Source organism: Anolis sagrei, chromosome 1 (assembly GCF_037176765.1).
Source record: "Anolis sagrei isolate rAnoSag1 chromosome 1, rAnoSag1.mat, whole genome shotgun sequence".
Classification (NCBI taxonomy): domain Eukaryota; kingdom Metazoa; phylum Chordata; class Lepidosauria; order Squamata; family Dactyloidae; genus Anolis; species Anolis sagrei.
The window spans coordinates 104,696,474-104,713,342 of record NC_090021.1 but is presented as its reverse complement, the minus strand read 5'-3'; the positions used below and the strand labels follow the sequence as shown (position 1 = coordinate 104,713,342).

Sequence of the window (16,869 nt, the reverse complement as noted above, 5' to 3'; positions counted from 1 at the left end):
GTTTTATTAAGTTTTGAAAAAAGGAAGTTTTGCTGCCTCACCCTGTACTATCAGAGTGTTTACAAAAAAAGAGGTCTAACAGACATCTGCAAACATATTGACATTTTACTATTCAAAACAGCTCTATACATTTATTAAACAAAAGCATAACTAAATGCAAAGCCTCTAAATCTGCATAAGAGGCTGGATACATATGATTGTATTTGTTAGTCATGGGCCCGAAATTTGTCCCATTTGTTTGATTCGTGTTTCTATTTTTTCCATCCATTCGTATGGCACAAAATAGAAAGGCCCCTCCTGGAATCGATACAAATGGCAGGCAGGAGCGGGTACCAGCTCCAAGCTTGCTTTTCGGATCAATTGCTTAGGGCCTGGCAGGGCCTGGGGCCGAGCACTGAGTACTTTGGACCCACAGGTGCAGGCTTTGAGAATATGCACCCAGGCAGCCGAGCGCAGAGTAAGGAGCCCGGATGCATAGGCCCAAAGCCTGCACTGATATGCTCAGGCACTTGGGACCTAGGGTAAAGTCCCCTCCCCCCAATAATGGGCCAAAAGAAAATGGATCTTTTGGCTCTGAAAACAAACAAAAAAAAATCTAACCTCCCGATTTTGGGAGGCTCTGATGAAAACGGATCGGGGCCCCTTCTGAAAGCCGGGACTTGAAACGGATCAAAGTAAGTCCCGAATGCACATGACTAGTATTTGTTGACTCTTTCACACAACTTCAAAGGTTATTTTACACACCAGTCAGTGGAAGGGATACATGGATCACTATGGCCAATATCAATCAATTAGTCCTAACTGCACTCCTCAAAGCAATGGAAACATGGTATTAACAGGACTAAACATGTCACACATAAGTGCAACAGAAGTCTTGCTGCATTTCAGTCTGATCTACTTCCCGGCAATCAAGCTATTTATATTTTCTTTTGGACCCATGTGTTCCCTGCACACAATCCTGCCAAAGCAGCTGAAAATTTAAAGTAATAGCTGCCTACCTTCTCATGAAGAGGGAATTTCCTCCTGAAATCTCTCTCTTCCTCCTCCTCTTCAGTGAGTCCACTTCCATGGCTTTTATTCCTGTACCTATAAAGGCTGTTCTTTTTTTCCTCCTCCTCTTGGGCCAGACGCTCTTGTTCATCCCATTCATTTACAATTACCTAAGAAGTAAAAGCCACTATGGGAACTGAGAAAGTCCAATAGGTTCATTCATACAAACCTCACATAAGTCACAGCTCATTTCTATTTTGCAAAGTCATTTTCTGTGACCCCTCCTATATGGAAATAACAGGTAAGTGCTATACATTGTATTCGTTAACGTTTGGGTCCCCAGGTGTTTTGGTCTACAACTCCCAGAAATCCCAGCCAGTTTACCAGCTGTTAGGATTTCTGGGAGTGAAAGGCCAAAACATCTGGGAACCCACAGGTTGAGAATCACTGATATAGACTGTTCTGAAGCCTTATTTCAATCACGGTTAGGACCAGACTATCTAGGGTTTTGGAGTTGAGGTTTTCTTCCAGTTCAGCTTGATTTGCATTTCCAGAATAAATTTATTTGTGTTTTCCAAAACAGTTATGTACTGTAAACTTTCTTTGTATAAAGATACATTAAGAACATACAGTAAAGAACCATTCTTGACCTTCCTGGTAAGTTCCCAATGTATCAGTCTCTGCCAGCAGAGAAGAACTCATCTAGTAAATGGACCTAGCCCAGTCTTTATCTGTATCAGGAAGGAAAAGAAGGCAAGGAAGAAATAATAGTAATATAGTTATAGTTAGTTGCATAGTTATATAGGTACAACTGCTGGAAAGAAAGTTTGAACTCTCTATTTTCTGTTTTTATCTCTTCTTTGTTCTCCCTTTCTTTTATTCAAAGCCAGTCATAGTGATTCTCCATACAAAGATACATAGGTATAGATGAACTGGCACTTGAAGAGATTTTAAAAGTGGATTTTGAAAATGAAAATGGCTGTTGAATGGAGGTTGATTAGTAAAACAGTCACTCCTAAAGGTGCAGATGTGCCATTTGGAGGAAGCCTTTACTTTGACATTAAGACCATCCCTGCTTACTACATTTCCCCTCATTGATGAAATGGCAGATGAATTGCAGGAAACTCAAGTGGACATGCCATCCTCATCTACTGGCTTTTCATGGCCAAGAGGGGAATTGAAATTTGGTCTCCAGAGTTGTTCTCCAATGCTCAAGCCACTACACCTTGCAAGTTCTCTTTAATTGCACTGTTAACTTTTTATCTGTATGAATAAAGGTAAAGATTTCCCCTTGACATTAAGTCTAGTAGTGCTCACTTCCATTTCTAAGTCGAAGAATTAGTGTTATCTGTAGATGCCTCCAAGGTCATGTGGCCAGCATGACTGCCTGGAGCACTACTTTATTTATTTATTTACCCTATTTATACTCCACCTTTCTCTACTCCAAAGGGGACTCAAGGTGCCATTACCTTCCCCCCAAAGAGGTACCTATTCATCTACTCACATTTGCATATTTTCGAACTGCTAGGTTTACAGAAGTTGGGGCTAACAATGAGAGTTCTCCCTGTCCCATAGATTCGAACTGCCAAACTGGTCAGTAAGTTCTGCAGCTTAGCGGTTTGACCTGCTCCACCACTGTGGCCCCTTTTTATTTGTATAAATAATATTTAAACTATATCTGAGTTTTTAAAATATAGGTGCCTCAGGTCCTGTGTAAGAAGAAAGATTGAATAATAAATCAATGAATTTTTAGTGTTAGGAAACTGTACCTGACACAAATGTCTGAAAAGTTGCAGAGATTGACGGTCTAGTTCTCCCTTGCACAGAACATGACAATGGAGGTACAGCAAAGCATTCACCAGCAGCTGCTCCTGAGTAAGATGCACCATCTGCTCTCTGTCAGATCCTTCTTTGGAGTATTTAAGAGATAATGACTTAAGGCCTTTAAGGACGTCCAGAGAGTTCAGGGAGCACAAAGCTTCTGCCTGGGAAAGATAAGTAGGGAAGGTGCTCCCAACAGAAGGGAAGGAGAGTAGTGAAGCAACAAGGGTGTTGAGCTTCATTGGGCTGACAAATTTTGTAAAGCTTGTCCTGTGGACTTCAGATGCCAGAAGTCTAATGCCATGCTGCATCTGCAAAATGGCAGCTTGTAGAGGAATAACCACATCGGGAAAAGCGGCATACTCCTCTGCCAAACGTTTCCTAAATTGATGTTGCGATTGCTGCCAAGCTGCCTCCTCATTCAGCATGTTTTGTAGGAGAGATTGGGATTTATCCGTGTGGAGGAACTGCAAAAGGCGGGTTGTGAGATCCTGGACTTTTGAAATCTGAGCAATGCTGCTGGCATACTGATGAACTTCCCGATACAAAAGCTCATACGAAGGAACTTGTGGTCTGAAGGCTTGCTTTCGGTGAAGGCTGGCAATTTCGTCCTTTAGCGTCTGGATTCTTTGGCATAACAACCTAAGATGTAAATGTCATAGGTTAGGCTGTCAACAGTGGCTTAAAAGGTGCTACTGAAAACACCATTAATGCAAACTTATGATCCATTAATGAAAACTAGACAGCACCACTCTAATTTTTGAAGACATGGATAGATATGAAACAATTTTAAAACATATTTTCAAACCCTCCGCAAACTGAACGAGAAGCAAAAGAGACATTCATGGCAAGCTTGTTATCACCGAAACATTCCTCCTCTCATTCTTTCATCATTCAGATGGCATATTGCACATGAGAACAGAGTAAGAATCTGGCTACCAAGCTTAAATTCTCAAGGACAGGATTTGGGCTCATGATCCAATAGGAAACACTGGTCTCATTCCTTCATATATGGAAAACATTACAGTTACCTAATGTGCGGGTGACAGTGATTGCTGATAGTTTCATCTTCAAGATCCTTCCCTGTGTTCAACTCTGTTGACAGACTGTGTGTCTTCCATTCACATTCTAGATGGTGTAACTAAAGGCATGAGACAAAATAGTTAGGGGTTAATGTAAAGATCTGCCATTATCCCAATGGAGATAAGAACTGTTTTGGTGTACTCAGGTTCTATGTTATTCCTGTTCTGACAAGTCTTTAGCACATTAGTAAGGGTATATATTCATAATAGGGGAGGAGATCTCTAATGATACATAAAGACCTCAAAAAGTTATTTTTCCTACACCAGACAGTATAGCCACTGGCCTTGATAGCTGAAATCTTAAGAGCATCTTTCCCAAAATCTGCAGAAAGTGAATATATCACTGACTGCCAGAGGACGAGGGCAAAGAACAAAAGACAGCTGGTGCTAATATGCCGTGTGTTCTGGCCTCCCAAAGAAATCCCTCTTGCAAAAAGAATGGCAAATCTCAGCTAGGGCTCTAATAACTTAGAATAATGATGATGATGATGATGATGATGATGATGATGATGATAATAATAATAACAACAATTTTATTCTTGTACCCTGCCTCCATCTCCCCAAAGGGCCTTGTAGAATCATAGAATCATAGAATCAAAGAGTTGGAAGAGACCTCATGGGCCATCCAGTCCAACCCCCTGCCAAGAAGCAGGAATATTGCATTCAAATCACCCCTGACAAATGGCCATCCAGCCTCTGCTTAAAAGCTTCCAAAGAAGGAGCCTCCACCACACTTCGGGGCAGAGAGTTCCACTGCTGAACGGCTCTCACAGTCAGGAAGTTCTTCCTCATGTTCAGATGGAATCTCCTCTCTTGTAGTTTGAAGCCATTGTTCCGCGTCCTAGTCTCCAAGGAAGCAGAAAACAAGCTTGCTCCCTCCTCCCTGTGGCTTCCTCTCACATATTTATACATGGCTATCATATCTCCTCTCAGCCTTCTCTTCTTCAGGCTAAACATGCCCAGCTCCCCAAGCCGCTCCTCATAGGGCTTGTTCTTCAGACCCTTGATCATTTTAGTCGCCCTCCTCTGGACACATTCCAGCTTGTCAATATCTCTCTTGAATTGTGGTGCCCAGAATTGGACACAATATTCCAGATGTGGTCTAACCAAAGCAGAATAGAGGGGTAGCATTGCTTCCTTTGATCTAGACACTATGCTCCTATTGATGCAGGCCAAAATCCCATTGGCTTTTTTTGCCGCCACATCACATTGTTGGCTCATGTTTAACTTGTTGTCCACGAGGACTCCAAGATATTTTTCACACGTACTGCTCTCGAGCCAGGCATCCCCCATTCTGTATCTTTGCATTTCATTTTTCCTGCCAAAGTGGAGTATCTTGCATTTGTCACTGTTGAACTTCATTTTGTTAGTTTTGGCCCATCTCTCTAATCTGTCAAGATCGTTTTGAATCCTGCTCCTGTCCTCTGGACTATTGGCTATCCCTCCCAATTTGGTGTCGTCTGCAAACTTGATGATCATGCCTTCTAGCCCTTCATCTAAGTCATTAATAAAGATGTTGAACAGGACCGGGCCCAGGACGGAACCCTGCGGCACTCCGCTCGTCACTTCTTTCCAAGATGAAGAGGAAGCATTAGTGAGTACTCTCTGTGTTCGTCCACTTAACCAATTACAGATCCACCTCACCGTAGTTTTGCCTAGCCCACATTGGACTAGTTTCCTTGCCAGAAGGTCATGGGGGACCTTGTCGAAGGCCTTACTGAAATCCAGGTACGCTACATCCACGGCATTCCCCGCATCTACCCAGCTTGTAGCTCTATCGAAGAAAGAGATCAGATTAGTCTGGCATGACTTGTTTTTGATAAATCCATGTTGACTATTAGCGATGACTGTATTTGTTTCTAAGTGTTTGCAGACCGCTTCCTTAACAATCTTTTCCAGAATCTTGCCCGGTATCGACGTGAGGCTGACCGGACGGTAGTTGTTTGGGTCATCCTTTTTTCCCTTCTTGAAGATTGGGACCACATTGGCCCTCCTCCAATCTGCTGGAACTTCTCCCGTTCTCCAAGAACTCTCAAAGATGGTTGCCAATGTGGCAGCTTATATATGACACTAAGTGTCTAAAACAAAACATGAAATAAACACACAGTACAATACAATAAAGTAAAATTATAGCATATAAAACAACAATTTAAAACTCAGAACAACACCCAATGACCTCTAGTAACAACTACCGTAAGACATGACCAAACTGTAAACAAGACGAGGGAATGGGATAGTGCAAATTGTAGCTCAGGAACAGGGCATGGGATGAAAGTGCCCTGTTCCTTAGCTCTAGCCTGCTCCCAGAACTTTTGCTTATATCTTTATACAGACAAAAGGATTCCACGTTAATTACCAAAAATACAAGGCCATATTACATGAGTTTGAGTTGAAAATTTGTTTTTTATTTATTTCCATATGGAATACTTCTAATGGTGCTTTATTACATGTTTATTGAATTTCAACTGTTGCTGCAATTTACCAACTTTGAAACATTAGCAGCATGTATAAATCCTACTGTCGTGGACAAGAAAATACAGAAAAGTGCCACGTACTCACCTCTTCTTCAGCATACTTGAGTTTGTATTCTCTTTTTGCTGCAGGATCAAAGTGAGTTTGTGGAACCCACAGATGGACCTGCAGAAGGCCCAGGTTTACCCAAAGACAGCCTCCCTGAGCTGCTTCGGGCAAGTTCTGGGCTCCTCCTTCCTTCCCAAAGACTTGCTGTAAACAAGTCAGCCAAAGGCAGAGAAGCTGTTCAGGCAGCATGTCCCGAGTAGCTACATCCCTAAGTACTTTGCAAATGTACTGAAAAGCCACTGGATCTTTGCTAGAAAGCCTGTCACAGTTTTGGCAATATTCTTCTTGCAGTTCTGTTGAAAGTTGGTCTTTAAGAGCCAGAAGCAGTCGAAATAACATCCCACATTGGAGCTTGGAGTCTATTGACCTGAAAGGACAAAAAGCAAGGGTCATTTCAATTTCAAGGGATCAGTAGCTTGATGGATCCCAGAGCCAGATGTAGCCATCCTAGGATTATCACGCTCCCAGTGGTGCAGCAGGAACTGCTGAACTTGCTGGCCAAAATGTTGGAGGTTCCGCTGTTAGCCCCAGCTTCTGTCAATCTAGCAGTTCGAAAACATGCAAATGTGAGTAGATCAATAGGTACTGCTCCATCAGGAAGGTAACGGCCCTTCATGCAATCCTACTGGCCACGTGACCTTTGAGGTGTCTATGGACAACATTGGCTCTTCGGCTTAGAAATGGAGACAAACATGACTCCCAAGACACGACTAGACTTAATGCCAAGGGAAACCCTTACCTTTTTTTAATGTGTACATTGAGTCATGGCCACACCAAGAGGACAACACGACCCTGGAGAACCTGAGCATTAGGAACCCATTCTTAAACATACTACTTTAAAGTTAGCCATTAAGTTTGGTGATAAAGGCTCTTTTAAAAAATGGCTTTAGCAGACAGGTGTGTGAAAGCAGACCTTGTTTCATACCTATAGTCAGCTAGGGAAGAAAAGGCCAGGTTTGTCCAGAGAACTGTGCTGACTTCCTGCAGCTGCTGTGCTCTCTCCAGCCACTCGCCTAGCGTCACGTTGGAGGCGGAAAGAACAGGGAGGCCTCTCACATCCCACTGGCTCCACTTGCTGCTGCTAGTTAGAATTTCAGCGAGGCACTTGGAGAAAACTGCTCGACTCAAAATACCCACACCCTAAATTAACAAAGATCAAAATGTACATTTAAAGCATTGGTAAGCATCTTTCACGCTTTATTATTTAAAAAAAATAGTATGCCAATGATCTTAAGAAGCTGGGACATTTCAGAGAACATGTTATGAAATAGAACTCAGAGCGACCTGAAAAACACTGAAGTCAAGTCTAAACAGGGTACTATACGGTCTGCAAGCCCCTCTCTGGCAGCCCCCGCAAATCTTTGCAAATTGTGGCAGTTTTGTTCTCTAAACCCCCTCACCCCACCGTCACCAAGTCGATTTGGACATTTCTGCTGAAAACTAAACTGGAAGTGACATCACATCAGTCTCAACCATGGATGATGTACTGGTAGTGCTTCCATTGGGAGAGTGGCTGCAGGAATGAGAAATGGCCCTCAACTCCTCTAGTTACCGACTCCTGGCTTATAAGATCCACATGGCACCGATACCTGCCCAAACACTAACATATGCCAGAGATACACTCTGTGTTCCACTGGGAGGAGCCCCAAAGCACAGAAAGACATAGGAGCAGGTCTGTGTTGCGACTTCAATGTGGAGTGCCTTTGGCTAGCATTGCTAGCACTGTGACCATGAGGTCCCCATACAGCAATATTTTGCCGCAAGGTCCAATTAGCGTGTAAAAGTAGCTTGCTATGTTATAAAACTATGTTCAAAGTGATTAGACCAGCAGTTCTCAAAGTGTGTTGAGCATACTGAGAGGCTCCACAGTTGCTTCATCCTCCTCCTCCAAGCTTTTGCTCTCCTTTCCTGCTCCTCTCCTGGCTACCAAAAACCTTTTTTCCTTGCTTCTCTCACTCCCAAAAGCCTTTTCCCCCTCCATCACTCTTAAAAGCCCCTTTTCCTTGCCTCCCTCACTCTCAAAAGCCTTTTTTCCTCATCTCCCTCCCTCTCAAAAGTCTTTTTTCCTTGCCTTCCTCAATCTCAAAGGCCTTTTTTCCTCTCCTTCCTCACTCTCAAAAGCCCCTTTTCCTCACTTCCCTTGCCACCAAAGTCTTTTTACTCACATTCCTCAATACTCAGATCCTCCCCGCCACTTCCTTGCTTTCAAAACCCTATTTCTCTCCTACTGCTCAGGGGGTGCTTTGTTTGTGCTTTTCCTGCACGGCAGAAGGAGGCTGGACTGGTTGGCCCTGGGGTCTTCCACTGAAATATTATTAAACTTATGTTGATCAAAAAATCTGCCTATGTTTGATACTCACACATATAAATATAATATTATATGTGTTTTTGTGTTAATATAATATAATATAAAATAATATAATATAATAACATTTCTTGGGGCCCTACCATAAACTTTTGCTGTAAAAAGGGCTCTACAGCTGAAAACGTTTGAGAACCTCTGGCCTTGACCAAAGTTTTAAAATGCAGCATTTTCTACACAAACCTTAAGAGACTTGTCCATGAGAGATTTGGGCCTCTTTTTCTCTTCTGCCTTTGATAGTGGCTGCCAAGAGAGCCAACGTTCTGGATCCGAGGTTACAGTACTGTTCCAGAATGCTACTAAAGCCGTGCTCACCAGTTCTGACCACAAGAAAGAAATTTCTTCTGCAGAGACCTAAAATATGGGCAGTATGAAAAACATAAGAGCTCTCAGAATTCTTCATTTAAAAAAAACATGGTATAATAAAATGTTTGCTCTGTTTGTGAAGAATTGTGATATTGGTCAAAAAGCTACCCAGTGGGGAACAGTGAGCCTCCAGCTTTTGGCTTATGATTTGTATCAGTCTTAATGGGCATAACAAATGAGGATGATTTATGGGAAACACAGCTCAAAAACTGGAGAGCCACAGTTGCCCACTCTTTATCTAGAAAGGGGGAGGGGGGTCAAAAAGAGAAGGGAAGGAAGGGGTGGCATGAGAGCTGAGAGCAACACACAGAACTTGAAAATGAAGCTTTTCCTAGTTGTTAAAAATTTACAAACACTTCTTCCACATCTCAATTGATTCTCCCAGATGCCTCTTAACAGATAAGAACAGACTTAACCTCCACACAACCATGTATTGGGAGTATGATTGCCATATGAGAGGACGCCTAGTCAAAGAAAATGGAAGAAAGAGCCATTCCTTCATTTGCTATGAATGTTTTTTTAGTCATCTTAAATTTTAGTTAAACAAATAGGTTGTCCATCACAAAAGGGAAGCTTAAATCACCACTTTTCATGTAAAAACATAAAGAAGTGGATCATACTGCTTGCTAAAGAAAAAGAAGAAGCTGATATTCTACTAAAATGAAAACAAACCATTATTTTTACCTTACACAGATCCAACAGGTAATAAAGTCCATGAAGGTGTTGAGAGGTAGCTGGTGTGAATTTAAGGCAAAAAGCAATAAATTGCTTTATTTCTGAATATATGCTTAATTGCTTGTTGTTGTCTTTCCTGAAGAAGAAAAAAGAGCAAGCTAAAACTCTGCACTGGCTGATACTCCATAAGATTGCCATATGAGAGGACGCCTAGTCAAAGAAAATGGAAGAGCCATTCCTTCATTTGCTATGAATGTTTTTTTAGTCATCTTAAATTCTTGTTAAACAAATTTGTGTTATCCATCACAAAAAGGGAAGTTTAAATCACCACTCTTCCTTACACCTCGAGCCGTATTATTATTATTATTATTATTATTATTATTATTATTATTATTATTATTATTATTTTCTGGAGAACAGAGGAAGGCAGAAAATATCTTTAATAAAGAGAACGACAATGAGATGCTCTTGTAATGTCTCATAGTTACAATACAATCACCATTTTACGTTTTTGGATTTGATTTCTGTGGATGTGATCATTCACCGATTTCATTAAAATATTATCTATAGGAACTTTTAGGTCCTCAAGTGTGATTCTCTGATCAATTTCTGCTGAAAATTGATCATAGAGTCATGCTGGAAAATCCAGAGACTCCTAAGAGAATACCTTGCTAGAAATTTGTAGGTTCTTCAGGACAATCCAGCAGAACATGACCATAGAGTCATGCTGGAAAAACTAGGGATCCCAAGATAGTTTTCCCAGGTAAAAATATAGCAATTTTATTACTTGCAGTTTTTCACTTTTAACCCTAACCCTAACCCCAGCGAATGCGGAGGACTGATTAATTAATATATATTAATTACAGGGCTGAGGCAGGTTTTTGTGTCCTCAGAAAAATTCCCTCACCTTTGTAAGTATGCCTGATCCATACACTTAGAGGTCAGTTTGTACTGCCATAAAACAGCTAGATACTCCATGGCAGGCCAGAGTTGCACCCGGTTGGAGAGTTGAGTTAGCAGGGCAGGATCCACCTCTTTGGCCACAGCAGGCTTTTCTCCTGAAGACTCAACCAAGACTCCTACTTCCTTCAGTTTTGAATGCTGGTGATTCACCAAAGCCTGCAATTCACCTGTAATAAATAAAGGAACTACAACTAGAATTTTTATCATCAAATACATTCAAAATAATTAAGAAGTGTTTGGGGGGAAGAAACACTACAGCAAAAGTTGATAGAAAATATACCATTCCCTGGTTGTTGTTTTTTAAAACAGCTAGTAATACTGATGCTTTTACAACATTTTTAGTACAGACTGTCAAATACAAGAAATGCTTTACCTGAACAAATGTCCTTCAGATGATTGGCTCTGAGAACCAGGCCTTGAGCTTGAAGTAGCAAAGATTTCAGCTTCCACTCTGTGGCAACAGTTTTCAAAATACAGATCTCCTTCTGCCATTGATCATCCACAACAACAGGCCTCAAATCCAGGACATTAAGTGCTTTGGAAAGTTTCCTCAGTTGAGCGGCAGTTTCTATTACCTCTTTCTCCTGCCGATGTTCAGAATAATGGGGGGGGGGGGGATTCAATGACAATGAATAGTCTGAACTGTTATCTTATTTTGCTAGAATGCTTGCATAAAACATCTACAGCAGAACTGAAATGGTTGATGTGAGTGGAGAGACAAGACAGAATAAGAGACATGGATGGGCCCCATCTAAATGAACAAAAATGATGAGTATTGGATTTTAACTATTTTATATTTGAATTGCTGAAAGCTTTCATGCCCGAAATCACTGGGTTGCTGTGAGTTTTCCAGGTTGTATGGCCATGTTCCAGAAGCATTTTCTCCTGACATTTTGCCTACATCTATGGCAGGCATCCTCAGAGATGATGGGGTCTGTTGCAAACTGGCAACTGGGGTGTATGTATCTGTGAAATGCCCAGGGTGGGGGAAAGAACTCTTGTCTGCTTGAGGCAAGTGTGAAAGTTGCAGTTGGCCACCTTGATTAGCACTGAAATTGCCTTGCCATTTTAAAGCTTCCTGCTTGGGGGAATCCTTTGTTGGGAGGTGTTAACTGGCCCTGATTGTTTCTTGTTTGGATTTCCCGTTTTCTGAGTGTTGCTCTTTATTTACTGTCCTGATTCCATCGTTTTTTTAAAAATACTGGTAGCCAGATTTTGTTCATTTTCATGGTTTCCTCCTTTCTGTTGAAATTGTCCACATGCTTGTGGATTTCACTGGCTTCTCTGTGTAGCCTGACATGGTGTTATTAGAGTGGTCCAGCATTTCTGTGTTCTCAAATAATATGCTGTGTCCAGGTTGGTTCATCAAGTGCTCTGCTATGACAATTTCAACCTCCAAACAATGGCTCTATTTACTAAAATGCTCGAATCCCCTTGTGGCACAGCAGGTTAAACTACTGTTCTGCTGAACTTGATGACTGAAAGGTTGACGGTTCAAATCTGGGGAGTGGGGTGAGCTCCCGCTGTTAGCCCTAGCTTCTGCCAAACTAGCAGTTTGAAAACAAACAAATGTGAGTAGATCAATAGGTACCGCTTCAGTGGGAAGGTAACAGCGTTCCATGCAGCCATGCTGGCCACATGACCTTGGAGGTGTCTATGGACAACACCAGCTCTTCAGCTTAGAAATGGAGATGAACACCACTCTCCAGAGTCGGACACAACTAGACTTAATGTCATAGGAAACTTTTACCTTTACCTTTATGACAACTCTTTGGAGATACAGTCAAGTATAAGTGTTTACAATGAACAGGTTAACTGCCCAAGCTTTTAGACAATCCAAGCATTATCAAAAATGCCAAGGATTCAATAAGTGACCTTCAGGAGACAACACATGAGCACTCTCACTGAATCATAGCCACTTACAGTTGGGAGCTGAAAAAGCTTTTAAACACTTAGATATCCAATTATGAATGTTTGTTACTCAGGCACAACTTTCTCTAAAGTTCTGTTGAAGAGTAGCAGTGTAACATGCTTCTAACATTCTTTTAAAAAAAGATATTTTAATTACTTGTGTGTTCAACAAGTTTAATGTTTATGTTATTCATTAATAAAAATCATTAAAAAAAACTCAGTAGAATTCAGCAATATATCATACCTTGAAAGGAAGAGGCTTTCTGGCAGATTTTTGCAACTTCTTAATACAGACATTCGCACCAGCAGAATCGGCTAGACAGGACTGGATTTGCTGGGACACAGACTGGATATCCTTGGAAAGCCTTGACATGAAGAGAAGGAATCAAATTATAATACAGATATTCAAGAGAAAAAGATTGTACAATGCATGCATGGTATATATGAAGAATCTTGATAAATCAATTAATCTCAGTATTTGGTAAATCGATGGTTTTCATAAAATTACATGCGAAGCCATAACCATTTTCAGGAGCACACTAAGCATATGAACAAGGATCTCTGTGAAGGTAATATACCTGCCCCTACAATTTAAGCAAACATGGCTATTCATGATTACAATTTAGTCAATTTGCTCTTACAAGAGAGCTAAACAACGCTGAAAAAACATTCCAACACACTGACTTCAGGAAACTGTATTTCATCTCTCGCTGCCATCATCTTCCCAAATGTACACAACCAAACACAAAGAAATTTGCATTACTATTCTTGTTATCAACATGGGTGGTATTAAAACATGTCTGTAATTAGAGCATTGATGAATTATTGTTAAAACAGCTCTGTTTGTGGCACTGCAGGCAATGACTTTGGACCACTCACTTTTGCTGCTCATATCCACTCAACAAGTGAGGTATCCTGCTGATTAAATGCTTCACAACCCAGTGCCAATGAAGAGACAGGTGGGCCAAACCAGATGAATCCACTGCTACAACATCAGACATTTTCCAAAACCTGTCACGCCACAATAAGCACTGTAATATCTAGAAGAAAATTGAAAGGATTACTTTTTCCAGCTTAGGATTGTATACAGCAATATGTTACAAGAGGAGAAATAATAGGTTTGTATTAGGAAATCACAAACTCTTAGAAACAAAAGGGCTGTGAAAACTGAACAGGTACTGCCAATAAGGTCCCAATTTCTTTTAGCTGGATCATCCCATAACTTTTCAGTGGGTTCACCAACTCTCAGGAAGAAATAGCAAAGAGGACTTGCTCTCAAATTTGAGCACAGATTCATGGCTTATTCCTAGCATATGTAAATGTTTAGAAAAGCAGCAGCTGAGAAGACCAGTGAAGACCAAACTGGGGAAAATGAGGGACATTGATGATGATAACAACAACAGGAATAAGAAATCAATAAAACCCAAGAAACTAGAATGAAACTAAATCTCAAGAAACTAGAATGAAATATATGTGTGTGGCCTACTTACTTCAAACAATTTTTCATCAGAAACAGCAACTTGAGTAGATTTCACCCAGTGCAACAGGAAGGCATCCCAGAGTTCAAAAAAGGAGGCAAGATTGGCCACAATTGCATGTGGAAGTGAGGCATGGCTTCCAGGGTCTTCATTTCAAGATTGAAATTAAACCAAAAGGAAAAAACAAGTAACTCCATCTGGTACACATTACACAATCAACTAATAGAATGCCTGCCTTTAATTAAATAAATTCCTGAGTTGATCTTCAGCATTCACCAATGAAAAACCCTTGTATAAATCAGTGCAGTTTATGAATCAATGAACTATTCTGCAGTAAAGTCTTTTCCTTTGACCGTTCAACATGACCCCAGAAAACTCAAAATATAATCTCATATCATCTCTTCATACCATTTTCATCTGTACAGATAGTGCACATTTTGTTTGTTTTTTAAAAAAATAGGAGGGCCAACCAATTCAAGAGAGTCATAACTCCAGAGTATAGTATATGTTTATATGCATATTCTCCGGTTCAATTCCAGGCAGCTTCTCTTAAAATATATTAGGTAGCGCTTGATAGAGACTGACGCCCAAAATCTTGAGAGAGCCACTAACTGTCAAAACTGTACATAGTAATACTGTAGTTGGTATAACACTGCTTCTTTTCTTAAAAATACTCACACAGCACCTAGGTTTCTCTTTCTCATTCACCACTGTGTGGTATTACTTATCACAATGTAATACTTTGTTTCCTTGAAAATAAGATAGTCTTATATTTTATTTTTCCACAAGAAGACACATTATGGCTTATTTTCAGGGGAAGTCTTATTTTTATTAAGTATGGTACAACAATCTACAGCAGCTTTTCTGGTGTTTGGGAGCAGGGTGGGGGGAGGAGAGACCTACAGACTGCTGCTGGTTGGTGCTGGGTGAGACAGACCCACAGTGCTGAGTAAAATGGCAGCCGCAGCTTTACTTCTTCCCCATGAGGAAACACACAATACCTAAATCAGAGCATCCTGCTCCTCACTTCACTGAGGAGACTTTTACTTTGACTTACTATGTCTCTCTCTATGCCTCAGCATGCAGCATGCACAGAACAACTGGGACCTGATTGGGGAAGCCGACCTTGTTGATGGTGTTGCCTGCAGATCTACGGTCACCTTTACTGCTCCATGTTGGTATGATGCATAGCCACACCTATCATTATTTTTGGGGTATGGCTTATATTGCGCAAATGCTTAGGAATCCTGCTACAGCTTATTTTTTGAGTATTTTCGGGGAAACACGTTAGTGTAACATTTTTAAAACACTGTTTTTGTCTTCCTTTTATGCTTTGAAACTTCTTATTCATTTCCATTTGTAAATCATCTTGACTAAATATGTTCACTAACAGAAGGAGGTTCGCCATTCATGGATGGAAGCATTTGATCCAACTCACAATTCAAAAATACAGTGAGAATCAGGCTGATTTGTTAAAACCATCCTCATTCTCACCACCACCATTTCAGTTAATAGCCTTCTCGGGTTGGTTTTTAAAAAGGTTTACATGGGAAGGAATGAGCCCCAAACAGAAGAAAAGTTATTCAAAACTTAGCTTTCATAACCCCTTGAAAACATGAGTTTTCCATCTTGGTGGTAGAAGCCTATATGTGTTTAATCAGAGTTATGGCACATTGCGTTCAATGAGACCTTTTCCCAGGAAGGTTTATAAAGAGCTACAATACAGAAGAACTGTGTACTCTGGATCTCTTCAAGCAAAGTGGAACAGATACATGGGACAAGGATTGTATAGTCATTTACAAGTAGATTGTAAATAACTATACAAGCTCATATGGGAATTCTAATGTCAATATGTATGCAACTTGATATATTACTGGTTCCTGTGTTGTTGTTTATTCGTTCAGTCGTCTCCGACTCTTTGTGACCTCATGGACCAGCCCACGCCAGAGCTCCCTATCGGCCGTCACCACCCCCAGCTCCTTCAAGGTCAGTCCAGTCACTTCAAGGATGCCATCCATCCATCTTGCCCTTGGTCAGCCCCTCTTCCTTTTACCTTCCACTTTCCCCAGCATAATTGTCTTCTCTAAGCTTTGCTGTCTCCTCATGATTGTGCCAAAGTACTTCAACTTTGTCTCTAGTATCCTTCCTTCCAATGAGCAGCTGGGCTTTATTTCCTGGAGGATGGACTGGTTGGATCTTCTCGCAGTCCAAGGCACTCTCAGAACTTTCCTCCAACACCACAGTTCAAAAGCATCTACTTGTAGCTTATTTAAGGTTCACAAAATGTCAGGATCCCGATTTTATATAAAGCAATTGTAGAAATATAATAGGTACCTTTATGGAAATCTAGAGATACCCTCAAAGCACTAGTTCTTGGCTTTTTCATATTAATCAAGCTCCTTTCAATATAACTCTTTTTCTCCCGATCTAGAAATAGAATTGCCCTGCAACAACATTAAAAATATTTGGATATTATTATATTATTAAAAGAGGGAAAACAAATCACAATCCATTAAGAGAAAATCTTACAAGACAAACTTAATTTTATCTTGACAAGTTTATATGTACACATGAAGAAATGAGATGTAGTATGGAATAGTAATGGGAAATGGGCCCTGCCCAGAAAAATACATATTTTCCA

The 16,869-nt window shown here is 40.7% G+C and overlaps 1 protein-coding gene across 1 annotated transcript in view; it reads right to left on the bottom strand.

Moving 5' to 3' along the window:
* Positions 1-16,869, bottom strand: part of MDN1 (midasin AAA ATPase 1) — a 131,670-nt gene that overhangs the window by 51,952 nt on the left and 62,849 nt on the right. Inside the window, exons 52-64 of the mRNA XM_060753035.2 lie at positions 16,563-16,672; positions 14,241-14,374; positions 13,630-13,790; positions 12,995-13,115; positions 11,213-11,423; positions 10,784-11,006; positions 9,886-10,012; positions 9,019-9,189; positions 7,399-7,613; positions 6,453-6,840; positions 3,843-3,952; positions 2,760-3,453; positions 999-1,160 (exon numbers count right to left, since the gene is read on the bottom strand). Of these exons, the coding sequence (XP_060609018.2) occupies positions 999-1,160; positions 2,760-3,453; positions 3,843-3,952; positions 6,453-6,840; positions 7,399-7,613; positions 9,019-9,189; positions 9,886-10,012; positions 10,784-11,006; positions 11,213-11,423; positions 12,995-13,115; positions 13,630-13,790; positions 14,241-14,374; positions 16,563-16,672 (2,827 nt within the window). The remainder of the gene's footprint in view (positions 1-998; positions 1,161-2,759; positions 3,454-3,842; positions 3,953-6,452; positions 6,841-7,398; positions 7,614-9,018; positions 9,190-9,885; positions 10,013-10,783; positions 11,007-11,212; positions 11,424-12,994; positions 13,116-13,629; positions 13,791-14,240; positions 14,375-16,562; positions 16,673-16,869) is intronic.